Below are 15,234 nucleotides of genomic sequence, written 5' to 3' on the forward strand. Positions count from 1 at the left end.
GGAAACATCTGTCTTACCAGGAATTGGCTGCAGATCAAAAAAAAGTATTTTATTTGCAACCACAGAGTTCCAAAAATACAACATGGACAAATTAAGCACTTTGTAAACAAACTTTATATAAAACCAAGAATATTTAAAAAGCTAAAAATAGGTTGTTATGTGAAAGGACTTGATTTAGGCAATTTTTAGATTTCTGCAAATTAAATGGAAAATGTGAGGCAGTTATATAAATCAACAGGAGATTCAGTGCTGACATGCCTGCCCACTTTGTTCATACATCATTACTCGGTTTCTGTGCATCCCTGTCTTTTGTAAGTCTTGGTTTCTTTCCAGTGTGTACATCCATCATAGCCCATAAGTCTCACATAAGGAGATGCTGCTTTGCATGCATCCCTGGGAGTGGTGTCCCGTGCTCTGCCCAGGACAGATTGCTGCTGTCTGCATGTGCCTGCTGGCACGAGGTTTAATTGCAAGTTGCACTGGGGAAATCAAGGGCTAGATTCATATTTGACTAAACAGGGACACGTGTTGCTTTTTGAGGAGCCACAGGGGATCTGAAAAAATCTGCATGAAAGTAGAAGATATGTATCTGACATTAAGGATATAGGTTCTGTGACACTGGTAAAATGAAAAAGAAGAAGGCAATTGTTCATGCATGTTTGTCTGTGTGGTTGCACTTTCTAAACAGGAAAGCACAAACCTGTGAATGTTTGTAGGTAATCCAAGCTTACATTTATTATCACAACTGCAGACATTTTTCATATACGCACACCTGCATTTCTGCTTTTCCACCAAACAATGTGTAAAATGTTGTGCTGCCGTTTGGATTGCCTTCTCCATTCTTACTTTTTGCCCATGTAGCCAGGGGCTCTGACAGATGCTGGGGCAATTCAAGCAGCTCATATTTCAGCTGCCCCCCTTTGCTAGAGCTCACATTTTCCCACAGTGGAGCTGACAGAAGCAAATGTGTCTGCATCACAGTTGCTGTGCTTCCCTGTCCAAGTGATTATAAGCTATGACTGAAGATGGGTTTGTGTTAATACATTTGACTGTAGCAGCAATGATTGAGGTGTGGGCAGGCTTCGCTTCTGGCAGCTCTGCTGCAGCTTCTGCCCTGGGGAGAGGCAGATGTATGCAGTGTGATAAAGTGTTAAATTGCACTTAAGTGCATTTTTAAGTTCAGTTCTGCTGCTGTTTGCTTCGGTGTTCCTGGGTCAAGGCCTGAAAATGAGATTTATTGTGTAATTTTTTTTTGTAACCTTGCTATTACCATTTTCCACAGGTGCTGTCTACTCCACCATCTAGAAAGAGAAAAATTCTGCTTGAATGGAGAATTAAATATTTGCATTTGTGTTTTACTTTTTACTCAGTTATAGAAGAGTGGTGTTGGCCTTTGAGTTACAAAGATGTTGATGTTGATATTCGTGTTAATAAATATTTCTTGTCTTAACTCCTAATTGGATATTCATAATATCTGGAGTTTCAGAGATAAAAATAATCCATCCAGTGCTGGAGTGGATCTGGTAGCCATACTTTGCTAAAATTATACCTTCTGCAGGCTTCCAGGTACATGCTCAGATCACCTACTAAGTAGCTTCATTTTCATAAGTGCTGAAAATTCATTTTCTGCTGTATCCATGAGAAGGTGTAGATGATCAAAATCTTCCAGTGTTTCATTTGTGTGACAGAATCCAATTTTGGTGGATTTAAATATTTGCACATTTTAATTCATTTCAGCAAGCAGTTCTGGTTTTTACTGTGGCTCCTGGGTTTTGGCTTGCAACTCCCAGCCAAAGTTCACAGCATTTGTCATTTAGCAGCTGCTCTAAAATTCATAGTGTTAGCTCAGGAGTGGTGACGTTATAGGATTTTTTTTTCTAGTGATTTCTATACCATTTAAATAATTATTTGGAGTGTAAGATAATGTAATAATATTAAAGTAAGAGGAGTAAAACCAGACTTCAAGTTGTCCTAATGTTATCTTTCAAGTTTTGGTTCCATTTTTTGAGTGAAACACATTTTTTAAATCTTTAAAAGAAAAAAAGAAAAAAAGGAAAAAAAAAAAAAACAGCAGAAAATTAAGACAAGCTGCAGTTTGAGCACTGATTGAATTCAGAGGAAGTTAATAATTTCATGTTCTCAAATCTGTTTTGATGTATCACTTACTGGTAGGTGAATTTTTGCCCCCAGCTTAAAATGGGAAAGTTCAACTGAACCTAAAGATTGTATAGTTGCAGGAAAAAAAGATAATGATTGCCCATAGGATGACACAGGCTGTAACTTCTGCTGTACTCTTTGTATAATAAATGTCGATGAACAAATGAATAAGTATCTTTAAAAATGGGCTCTAAATAATGTGGATCTAAAATACTTTTTTCCTGCTTTATTTATTGGAGGGCTTTTCACCCAGTTGGTTTTCTAGGTCAGCATATTGTGGAAGTTTATTTCCAGAGCTACTCTACACTGTGCTCAATTTGAAATTGCCCTATGAAGGACAGGAGCCATTTCTCGCTGTAGGAGTACCACCTCACTACTTTATCCTCAGTCTCATGATTACAGGTTCTGCAGCTTCTACTTTTTTCTCCTCTTCTTGTTTCACAATTACACATTTAGCACCCTGTGGAGTTCTTGTTCCATGGGAGCAGACAAAGCAAAATAAAGGTAGATTGACTAAATAGAAATGGCTGAATCCAAGAAACTGGGATCTAAAGGTCCAATTCTTTGCAGGTCACAAAGTAATGAAGCAACTCTAGTGTTGTTGCTTGTGAAAACTAAATTAAATTTCTCAATTTACTTCCACTTTAGATAATCTAAATTCTTGTTTAGCTTTCCATTTTAGAACAAGAATATAGCTCCCGTTGTCTTTTGAGAATGCTATAGGAAGGAGAAGCTATTATGTAGAATAGAAATCAAGGTAATTTGTGTAAGATAACAGATTTGCAGTTTTTGCAGAACAGCAGTCTCTGTAATTGAGGAGTTAACAACTTTTTGGTGGTGGTGCCTTTTTTATTATGGTCTAGCTTTTTTACTCAGTTAATAAATATTTGGATATCCATGCTTTCCAGCAACTAAAAAATTATGTTTCAAGTTAATAATAACTGTTTCAGCAACATGAGAGGTTTTTTTTTTCAGGAACTGCAGGACCCATGTGAAAATGTTAAGCTTCTCAGTAAGACTGTGTGAAGCTTATTGCAAACAATAGAGTTATTACAGCAGAGTAAGTTGGCCCTTATCAGTCTAATTTAATCCACCTTCTTCCGTATTTGCATTTGTAATGGCTAAAGCCACACAAATTGTTTGTATGGCCTGGCAGAGTGCTAATACACTAAGCTGCAGCTTCTCCATTGCACTCAATAAGCTGAGCAAGCTCCCCCAAATGGAATCTTGAACAATACCCTTCTCTCCAGTTGTTAAGTACTGACTGTCAGAACATCACAGCTTGCAGGAGGCTACGTTCCTTTCCTGATATTCTCAAATTGCAAATTGTGATTTCTTAATTGTAAAGATAACATTGAATTTTCTGTCTTCATAGATATATAAATATGCCTTTCAAAGCAGATGTTTGCTCTCTGCTTTTAAGCACTGATTCAAATGCTGAAAAGACTCATTTTTATTCATGTGCAAGTTACACATCATTTACCTTTAATGATATTTACATTTCACCATCTACTTGTCATGTTGTCACTCAGATTTGGAGGTCATTTCTTTCTTACTGCAGTGGGGACCTTCACTACATAGCAATACAGTACCTGCTTAAATGTAATCTCTTGAATCGGTTTCTGTAATCCATACAATCGTTTATATGTGGTCAAGCCCTTCAGCCTTATAACCTTCATTATTTATTGTCCTAGGTGTTCTGTTTAAATCTGTAACAACTTGTATTTCCTTTGCACGGGCTTTGCAGATACCACACAACAAACAGGGTAGAAGTAACTGAATCCTTCCTTCCTTTACTGATCATGATGCAGCATGCTGAAGCTCAGATAAGGGGGAATTTGCACTAAGACTTCTGACTCTGAAACTGAGTTAATGAAGCCCGGATGCTGATCCCCTAACTACTAACTGCAGTGCAAAATAATAGTTTTCAGAGGAAGGAATGGTCATGCTCTTCGTTTCAGTAATGTCTCAATCCTACCTTGGGTTTTTTGCCTTCCTACCTTGGGTTTGTTTAAACTTGTATAATAATTTTGAGTGCCTGGACAATTATTTATCATTGTTTAGGACTGGTAATGTAGTATCTCTGATTCTTAGTGGCATGTCCTGCGCAAGTGTTAGAAGGTTGTGGAGAGGACAGGAGGAGTGCTCTGATAGCTGGCTGCATGTGCTACATAGAAGAGGGCTCCTTCAGAAGTTGTACTGGGATTGCATCAGGGACATGTGAGAGATTGGTACAAATTAAACTGTCAGCAGGCGGGCTTGCTGCTCAGGATTTACCGTGGCTTTACTACTTTTCATTTCTTCACTAGCAATGTGCAAAAATTTGTATAAGCTCTTGATGTGCTCAGTTCTTTGGGAAAACAAAAGATGTATACATATTGAAAAATTTATCCTGTTCTTTATCGCATAACAATTTCATTTACTACATGCATTTGGATAGGTTTGTTAATTGTAACTCAGGCATATAAATGTGTTAGGTTTGGAAGAATCCAAATTAACAACTATGCTATTTCCCATATTGTCCTGATATATCTACCAGAATTAGGAAACATCTCCTCTTCAGCCGTTCTAGTTTCAATTTGAAAATGAGTTAATTCAAAATATCATGCTTTAAAATGGACTGTTAGATTATTATGAATCCTCATGCATACGAAATGAACTTTTATCACTCTAAATGATTCCCCACTGCCAATGTGAACATGAGCATCCAAGCAGCAAGAGTTAAAAATGGAAATGGCAATTCCTCAATGCAGCCAAGCACTTTTATGGCAGATATGGAGCTGAAAGTACTCCTACCAGCTTTGTCCCCTTTGAGATACCCAGTTGAGCTACTCATAATTCATTTTCTTTTTCATTTTTGTTAAAATTTTCTTTGTAAAATCTTGACTAGTTTGACATAAAATGCAGCTTTCAAATACCAAATTTAACAGTGCAAAAGAAAAAGGGAAAGTGATTACTTTCTTCAATCCAAAATCTGGTAGTTAGAACATAACTATTTCAGTTCTTTGTACAAAGTTTAGGTGTTTTATGAAGAAATTATGACTGCAGAAACTTCCCTTAGCTAAATAAATGAAGTCAACACTGAGAATAGGAAGGACTCAAGTACTGAATTCTCCCAGTATGATGACCTTACTGGTTACAGATCCATCTTTTAATTCATTTCTAATTTCCCTTTCCATCAATGAAAAACCTTCCAATTCTTTTGTTTATAATATATAAAATGGAAGTAAAAGATTGTATTCAGTCACTATTGACAGAAAAAAAAAAAAAAAAAAAAAAAAAGTTTTCCCTCCAGAAGATTCACATTTCTTCTGCATAGAGTAAAATGATTTTCCTCAAAATTCTTTTAAAAATTCATTATGAAAACAATTTGCCTACCCCCTACTTTAAAACAATACAGGATTCTTTCTGCATGCAGTGATAGTCTCTGAAGACCTGGCTACACTGAAATCAATAGAGCTTTTCCCCTGATGTAAACTGAAGCTAACGTGTTGCCTACAAGCTAGGAAATAGATTAGCTTTTGTGTGATGAAGGCACAGTGGGAATCTTAGCAGATTTTTAGGTTTTTATTTTTAAGTTTTGCTGTGAAATGTATGGTGTGGAAGATGTTTTGCCTGTTGATGAGAATTTAATGGGGTATGTGTGTTTATTCAGGCCATGTTTTTGAAATAGTATTCCAAAAGAAAACTGATAATAAAGTAAGGTATAGCTAATGCATTTGCTTTAAGAACCAAGCTTCTATGAACTGTAGAAGTAAACAGAAACATGATGAAGGGCTTACTTGTCTTTTTTTTTTTTTTTTTTTTTTTCCCTTATCATTTGAAAATGCTTTCTAAAGGGATAAGACAGTTTGGAATGAAAATAAATGAAATATTTTTTTTTTCAAATTCAATTAGTGACTTCCCTGAATGTATCTTTCAGCCACTGCCAGATAAATGCTATTTATTTATATCTTGTTTATTGAAGAGGAAGAGGATATATAGGTCCTTCAGGAAGCTTACATTTTGATGTGTGAACAAGGCCTCCTGTAAACAGAAACTGGTTTTCTGTTGAGTTTTATAATGCTGCTACATTCGTTCTGACCTTTCTTTTGATTTCATGAGAAAGCGGACTTTTCCTTTAACTAAACAGTGCTATTACATGCTCAAAGCTTGAGAGAAATCTGACAGACTTGGGATGTTTTATCTTACAGCCCTATCTTGTCTCTGATGTCACACTAGACCATTCAATGTATAAATCAGAAACAGTCTTATCTATTGGTATTTTATCTTCTGAAAAAATGAATATTTTGGAAGAGAGAAACTAACGTTTGGCAAGATGGAACAAAAAGCAAAAGATTTATAAGCATTTTTAACTAATAGACTGTTCAGTGGTCCCAAAAGTATATTTGAGAATTAATGCTGTGTATTAAAACATATAAAAATTTACTGTTCAGTTGAGTATATTTGAATGGGCTTTTAATGCTGATTTAAGTTACCGTGTCTCTCACATGAACAGATGAAAAGGAAAAACACAGAAGAGAACAAAAGTGTTTTCAACATGGACATACTATATACATCAAAGAAATAAGAGCCTGTAAGAAAAACCTCTCAATAGTATGTGTAATATAGATAGAAAACTCTATCTCAATTAATTTTTTGTTTGTTTGTTTGTTTTTTATTATCATTATTATTATTAAAAAAGTGAAATTTCAAATATGGGTAAGAATTTAGCCTGGTTTCATAAGGAAATGATTAAAATCAAACTTGAGGTGTGGGTAGAAGTTAGAAAATTATTGAAACTTTTGAGAAAAGAGGCTACACAGAGGGCATCTAGAAATGCATTGGTAACATTCAGAACAATGGCGCAAAATGAACTGCTTCTTCTACAGATTATTTTTATTTGAGAAGTTTTTCCTTGCCTATTTGACATTGTTTTTCATGTCTCACCTGTCTATGCTGTATCAATTTCAGAAAGACTTAGTCATTTCTATAAATTTTATTTCTGATTCAAAGGTATCAATAGAACAATCAAAAGCAAACAAGGAAACTTTCCTTGAAACTTTCAGAGTACTATGAAACGACTGTATTGAAACTAATGTTGCAGAATCTACTCTACTGATGGGATTGTTCTTGCCTATATGATACTAGATCAAAAGCCCGAATTTCAGGATAATTTTACAGAATACAGCACTTCTTTGTCAGTGAACCTTTCCAAGGTATTTGCCTTCACAACAGGAGATACTTTGATTAGGAAAACTGAAATACATGACAAACATTAAATGAAGTAAAAACTGGCTCCCTGACAAATTGAAATATTTAGTGTTAATGGACAGATATAAATGACCGGGGATGTTTCTAGCAGGATCTGTCTGGAATCATCTCTTGCATCAATAGTACTTAACATTTTTATCAGCAGTCTAGACAGTGATATAAGACATCTTCAGTAAAGCTTGACCATGACAACAATTCTTGAGGTAGTATATAACATGCTAGATAATTGCAGAAGGTAATAAAACATATTTTAATATTGCCAAACACCATCTTTTTATGCAGGATAGGAAACTACATGAAATTGTAAAGCCATGATTTAGAAAAGGACAGGTTATCAAGGATAATTGGGTCTACTTAAGCCCTTTACACAATTCTGTGAAAGAAAAAGCTCTATTATAATAATGTATGCATTAATGTCAGACTCTCCAGTGGAACAGTTTTGTTACTGCCTCTGCATGCTGTTCTAATAAGACTGTTTCTGGATTGCCTGTTCAAGTTTTGGTGCTCAGTCTTAAGAAAAATAAGGAAACAGCTCCAATATGAGACATAAAGTTGCAGAGAATCTCAGATCGGGGTCTTAACCTTACAAAGCTTTAAGAATTTCATTTTAGTTTTTCATTATTTACAGGTACTTTGGCATGAAAAATATGTTTGTAGGTACAAGATAAGGAACATTTTTATTATTATTGTTAAAGGCACAGCAAAATTCATATTGTCCTTTGCTGTCCCTTTTCCTCTTAAATTAAGGGGTAAATACAGTCTTGAATTAATTTGCAGGTTATCTCTGAGGCTTACTAAATAGTGGAACAGCTGATGTGGGGAGGTGGTAGACTCATCAGTGCTAGACAGCTTTAAAAATTAGAGGAAGAAAGTGAGTGAGCAAGTTGCCCTTGCTAAATATGCATGGTAAAATGGCTGGTGGAGGTGAATGGGCAGCTGGGATGGCAAGCTGGGTGTTTCTGGCTGTTCTGGGATCTGTTTGCATTATTAGTTGCTTTTTTTTTTTTTTTTTTTTCAGCTTTCATGTGCTGCAAGGAGACCAGTCATACACGATCTGTTCTCAGCCTTTACATTAAGGAAAAAAACATATGTAATATGTTAAAATACACACTATTCACTAGGCCTTAAGCTGGGAAGGGAATTTGTACAGCCTCAAGGATTGAACAGAAACATTCTGAAGATTTTGGACATAAGCTGGAATATCTAACTGATTTTTAATGGTCTATGAATATCTAAGAATGCTTTCTTGCCTGCAGTACTACAAAACTATGAAACCAGGAAGCTGTCACAAAATAGAGATCCTTCTTGCCTCATAACACACTAGTCTTGAATGCTGTGCTTTGTGCTCTGGGGCCTTTATGCCTCTGTGGGATAGGAATTTCTGGGGAATAACTTTTATTCCAACCATAACAGATGGAAAAATTAAAAACTTTCAGGCAAATAATTTTATTTTAAATTTGAAATAGCAACATAATGGGCTGTTCTGAAAGTAATGCTTCCTCTTCTATAGTGTTGCAGATTTTTATAAGCATGGCATGCAGGTTCTTCTTCATTGCCAGCAAAAAAGCATAGCTAATGGTGGCGACTATGTTGAAAACCAGTATTTTCTAATGGAGAATTTTCTCTACAAATAGCGTTATTGTGCTCTGTGTATGTGTTGTAGTTTCCATGGAAATAAATAGGAGGCATTACTTTTCTAGCAACAGATTTTGATGAATCTCCTCAAAAGTGTGTATGTTATGAGGCACGAGAATATCAGGATCTGTGTTTGTTTCTTATATAAGGTCTACTTCCCTTTGGTGCATATCAGTCTACGCAGAATTTGCTTCTGCTGATAGGTTTAGCAGTGCTCGGAGTTGATAAAATATGCACCAAAGGGAGACACATTTTGTCAGTTTTTCCTTTGTAATATGAAAGTAATACACAGTGTGGACAGTAGTTTGCTTATTTATACACCACCAGATTTGTACCAGTTTGCACTTTTTACTTGCAGTTGATTAGGATTCATCTTAATTGAGTGTTTTAACATATCAGCTACATCTTATTTGGTCAATTGGTTTATAAAAGATACTCTCAGTTTTCAGCTTACCGTTCTGTAGATCTAATAGATCTTATGGAGATGTGATATAACTAATTTGTACAGGTAGATTGTATCTTCTTTCAGTGTAATACTGTGATTGGTAGGAAACAGAATAAAGTACTTCCATTTGAGATTTGATTTAAAATTCCATTAATGAACTCTGCCATTCGATACAGTGGAAAAACATCAGAGACTTTTTTTGTTAGTTGGATGTTGTTTGTCTGTTACAAAATCATTTGTATTTTTTTTAAGTCATGTTTAATTCTTATTCTCACTATGACCATTTTCTTTCAGGAATATCAACCTTGTAACACCAATGCCTGTCCAGAGTTAAAAAAGACAACTCCTTGGACACCTTGGACTCCAGTTAATATTTCAGACAACGGTGGTCACTATGAACAACGATTCCGATACACCTGCAAAGCTCGCTTGCCTGACCCAAATTTGCTGGAGGTGGGAAGGCAAAGGATCGAAATGCGTTATTGTTCCAGCGACGGCACCAGCGGGTGCTCGACAGATGGTAAGCAAAGATAGAGTGGCTGCACAGTGCTTTATGTTAGTGAGGTGTCTGCAGTTCCATTTTCAGCACCAAGCAGGAGTTTTTGCTGGCTGGTGTTTTGTGTAACAGAATTGATAATGAAAAGGAGGACACAGTAATAACAGCAGGGAATGTAGCTTGTATTTTTCCAGGTGCAGCTTCATTTTTCATACTAATCAGGTTTATTTTACCACTAACTATGAAATTTTCTAGTTTATTTTAATATTTTGCAGCAATCCGCAGGTAATTACAGGGCAGCTGAATGCTTGGAGTGTTCTCTCACTTCTCTATACTCAAATCCTGACATTTTGCTGGGGATAAGTTCATTCAATACTAATGTATTTGATAAATGTTTAGCTAGAATGAATAGCATTAATGCTGAGAAGAACTTTTTGCTCACTAGTGCCAAAGTAATGTGTCAGATTCACACAGGTGTTTAACTAAATAAGAAATAATAAGGAATTTATGAAGTGGATAATTTCTATTATAAATGTTTATGTTGTGCTAATGCCAGCAATTTAAAGTTCATTTGTATCTGAGATGGAAAACTGAACTCCTGGAAAATTCTTTTTAAATCTAGTTGCCTTTAAGTTGGAACTGTTTGTGTGTGTATATATATTTATATAAATAATTAGAAATATATAAAAATTGAACAGACACTGTAAGTTTATTAATATATTTCATTAAATGACAGTTTTTAATATCATTTTCTTATGTCATTACATCTCAGCATTTATTTTCAAATATTATAGTTACAGAAGGAAATATTTATATTCAATAATTATAGTTTATTTATTAACCTGCATTCTACATATATGGCCTTCTTGTATCAAAAACCCAAAATACAGCATCATACAAGCCTCTGGAAAAATACAAACAAACAAACAAAACAAAACAAAAAACAAACAAACAAACAAACAAAAACCCCCACCAACAACAAAAAAAGATCTATCCCAGCCAAAACTATGGCAGGAAATGATCCTATTGCATAGTAACATCATCAGAGAGAAGGATCTTTGCTGATTAATGTTAATGCTTTTGAATATTTAAATACTTAATATTGAGTTGTCATCAGAGCGGGAGCTTGAATACATCTGTCTGTTCTTCCTAATGAGTTCCCTCATAACTTCATCATTAATTCATGCCCATTCTTTGATTCTTTCTTTGCCGGTGAATCTTTAATTTTTCTGTAATGAAAGATCAAACCCAACCATCTGACTTTTAATGTGGCAACATTAACTAATATGCTTCTGGAGAAAAGGGATGGCATTATGGCTCCTTTAGCCACATCTGATTTTGAGCCTGTTTACTTACACACTTTCTGATTATGAATATCAGAACACTATGGAGTGGAATATTTGCAGGGAAACAGGACAGTATTATGATTTGCTGTGATAAAATTTACTGACTGCCTCTAGAGCACAGGATCCAGTGATGCTTCCTTACTCCCAGGTTTGGGTCTGAAGCAACACATCACCTCTCTACTGCTCCTTGATTTCATGGAAAGAGGACACATGAATAAGAGTTCTGTAGTACAGCTATCACTTTTTGAACTGAAAGATCTCATAGGAGTGGGAGCCCATTAATTTTGGCAGATGCTTTCACAACATCTGGAAAGATAGCAAGGAAATATCATTAGATATGACCATATCCCAGATTCTTTTAAAGATTAATTTAGTTATCTTTATGTTGAGCTGTACCAATTTGCTGGCTTCTGTAGTAAGATTAATACCAGCACAGCATGCTTGCATACCTGATTACCAAAGTTTTGTTCTACAAAGATGAGTTCTCTGTTATGTGCAGAAGAGAGCCATTAATTAGAATTTTTCTCATTTCCTGTAATCTCCTGCTGAATAGTTATAGAAATATCACATTAAATAGAATTATGTTTTACCATCAGATTCTAGCAAAGCGAATTTCTTTTGGAGTGTGAGCTTACAGGTAGAACTTCTTGCCAGGGATACTGTGGAATTCCTGAATATTGTAAGATCTTCTGTCTAAGCCAACCAAGCATGGCATTTGCACACTGTATTCGTGCTTTTCTGACAAGTTTGATTAAGAGGAAAGAAATGCTGTTTGTTCTTTGCCCTTGGGGTGTCATATTGTGGTCACATAGAAGGCAGACAGGTATTACAAGTAAACCACTAGAAGTTTCACACATATTTGCACAGCTTAAGGAAAATATCTATACAGTCCAGCATTAAAACAGTCTAAAAATTGCCTCAGATCAAGCTTCAGTATATGCTCTTGAAGCATATTTAATATCTGTTAAACATACTAATTTATACTCTGCAATTTTTTTGAAATATAGAAACACTATGAATAGTACTGAAAACTTGTGCATTTATTCTAGGGTTAAAAATTTTACAAGGTGTGAGGTTACTTGATTTTTCCACATTGAATTTATTTCATCTAACTGTAGCTTCCATTCTAGTCAGCAAATACAGCTAGAAACCCTGAAGAAAGAGGGATCTATCTGAAGATAAGCACATGACAAAGTGGACAGAAGTTACCTTCTCATTAGGGTGCTGAGTAGAGAAGGATCACAGAATCACAGAATCACAGAATTGTAGGGGTTGGAAGGGATCTCTAGAGATCATCGAGTCCAACCCCCTTGCCAAATCAGGTTCCCTACACCACGTCGCACCGGTAGGCGTCCAGTCGGGTCTTCAGTATCTCCAGAGAAGGAGACTCCACAAGAGATCCAAAGAAGGATCGCCTTCTTTGACCTGGAAATTCTCTTCTTAATGCAGCCCTAGCTGCTGTTGGCCTTCTTTGCCACAAGGGCTCATTTCTGGCTCCTGATCCATTTGCTGCCCACCTGCACACTCTTCTCTGCAGAGCTACTTTCCATCTGGTCAGCTTCAGTTCGTACTGGTGCATCGGGTTTCCCCTTCACAGTTTCAAGACTTTCCATTTTCTCTTGTTGAACAACATGAGGTTCCTCACTACCCAATGGAGGAGCACTACAACCATCTGATCTATCAGCCATTCCACCCAGTTTTGTATCATTAGCAAAGTTACTGAGTGCATCCTCTGCCCCATTGTCCAGGTCACCAAAGAAGTTAAATAGAGTTGGATCTAGTATTGACCCCTCACATACAACACTATTGATTTGCCTCCACCTGGTCTTTGTGCCAGTAATCACAAACCTCTTAGCATGACTATTCAGATCGTTTTCAGTCTACTTCACTGTCCACTTATCAAGCCCATATTCTGTAGACTTGTCTGTGAGGATGTTATGGGGAAAAGTATCAAAACTCTTAATTAAGTTGAGATAATTAATCTCTGCTGTTCTCCCTTTATGCACAAAAATAGGAATGCCATTGTGGAAGGTTATAAGGTCATTCAAGTAATATATAGTTGAGTATTTCCATAAGGTAAATTTATCTTGTTATTTTTAATGTCGCTAGTGTCATAACAGTAATTTTTAGTGTGCATTTTCTGTCAGAAGAGAATATTCTAAAAGCCTCTGCATGAATACTATATATACTGCTGTAAATATGTAGAAAAATGCCTTGTAAAGAGGAAAACACATGGTAACATTTGCTGCAGACCAAACCACATACTGAAAACATTTGTAAAATATTCTTCTGTTTCAGAGCTAAATTTCATCAGAGTAGATGATCCCTCTCTCTCTTACCTCCCACTTTAAATTGCAAGAAATTTGATATAATAATGCGAAATAAATGTGTGTATTTTCTGTAGGTCTGAAAAATATACATCCTGAAAATATGTCTTCAGAATATGCTAGTATATGTATAAAGTGATGCAGGCTGCAGTGTTTTATGAAGAAAATAACAGGCAACCTAGTCTGATTAAGAGCACTTCTTCCATTGTTTGCTCTGCTGTTAATGTATTAGCAGAAAATACCCCAACAATCCTCATTTGAAGTCCTGATAATTAAAAATTACTGTTACTTTGCTCTCACAGCTGTGTGTTTAATTTCATTCAGTGTTACAAAGTTGTTGTAGTTATTTGTTGATTTATTTATTTATTTATTTTTAATGAAGGAAGGGTTTTTTGTCTTTTACAGAGCTAGCTAGCTAGCCTGTATTCATTATTCCTGTGCTGTTCCTATGTACTTGCTCTCATTTTGGATATGAATCTGTGTCTTGTTTCTTGAAATGCTGCTTTTAATATCTTTGTGCAATAGAATCTGACTCAGCAGGACAGTAATTGTTACCCTCCATAATCACTGAAAGGTTTTATCCATTTTTAGTAATTTTCTATTGCTCATCTTTTAGGGTTTTTTTTACTAATCTCAACAGTTTCTTATTACATATATTTATGTGTCACTGCATCATCATTCTAATATTGCCAATTGTTATCAAGTGTTGAAGAAAACTCTGCAAGACTCATCTATTTTGAGCTGACTGTGAACTTAGTTTTCAGGGCAGAATTTAGTTATGCCTTTTGTGCTGGTAGGAATGCAGCATAGTTGTTTCACTTCTGTGAAATAAGTGCTTATAATAAAGGCATCAGTTAGTGGTCCACTGATCATAGAATCTCCACTGTTGCCAGCAATGGGGAAAGTGCTTTGGCATGGTAGAAAATCCCAGAGATGCTTATTGGTGATGCTTAGCAACAATTCTACAGCTTGACTGAGTCCAGTGTTCTGATTATAGCTGAGGGAATCTCTTCCTGTGCAGGATCAAGCCCGCAACTGAAAAAAACACCTCAGTTAATTGCACCTTATTAGAACAATTTCATTTGGGACCATATCCAAGCATATTGGTCATATCCTGTAAACACAGTGGTGTGTATTTCTCTTTTATTGATAAATAATGAACTTCAGTTTCCATCCTGTATATTCTAGTGCCTTTTCTTGGTACTAACCTATCTTAGAAAAGTTGTTTTCCACATTCCAGGCAGTTATGTTCTGTAGGAAGTATTTTATCACATATGTCTCCAAAAGGTTAATTTCTATAGTTTGTAAGTGGATTAAAACACTTTGACTCTTGAGAAAAAAAAAACGCACTTTGTGAACTGACAAAATTATTTTCTTCACAAAACAGCAGTTTCACTAGTCTTTGTTCAATTATAGTTGTATGCTGTCTAAAATCTGACTATGTTTGTGGCCGAGATCATGCACTGCTTTCCAGAAGACCCATGAGCCTCTTGGTAGAGCAAGTGCTGGTAAGACAGACTGGGTGGAGGAAGTGGGCAAAGCTCAGCAGTCAGACCAGAAGTAGCTCAGTGAGTG

General features: G+C 35.8%; 1 protein-coding gene across 10 annotated transcripts in view; it reads left to right on the top strand.

Annotated features, from left to right (window-relative positions):
• SEMA5A (semaphorin 5A) overlaps positions 1-15,234 on the top strand; it is a 318,800-nt gene that overhangs the window by 278,030 nt on the left and 25,536 nt on the right. For all 10 annotated transcript variants that reach the window (XM_032442465.2, XM_015854392.3, XM_015854395.3 and 7 more), the window contains one exon: positions 9,785-10,010. In XM_032442465.2, the coding sequence (XP_032298356.2) occupies positions 9,785-10,010 (226 nt within the window). The remainder of the gene's footprint in view (positions 1-9,784; positions 10,011-15,234) is intronic.

Source organism: Coturnix japonica, chromosome 2, assembly GCF_054131305.1.
Source record: "Coturnix japonica strain WE chromosome 2, WE-NBRP24, whole genome shotgun sequence".
NCBI classification, from domain to species: domain Eukaryota; kingdom Metazoa; phylum Chordata; class Aves; order Galliformes; family Phasianidae; genus Coturnix; species Coturnix japonica.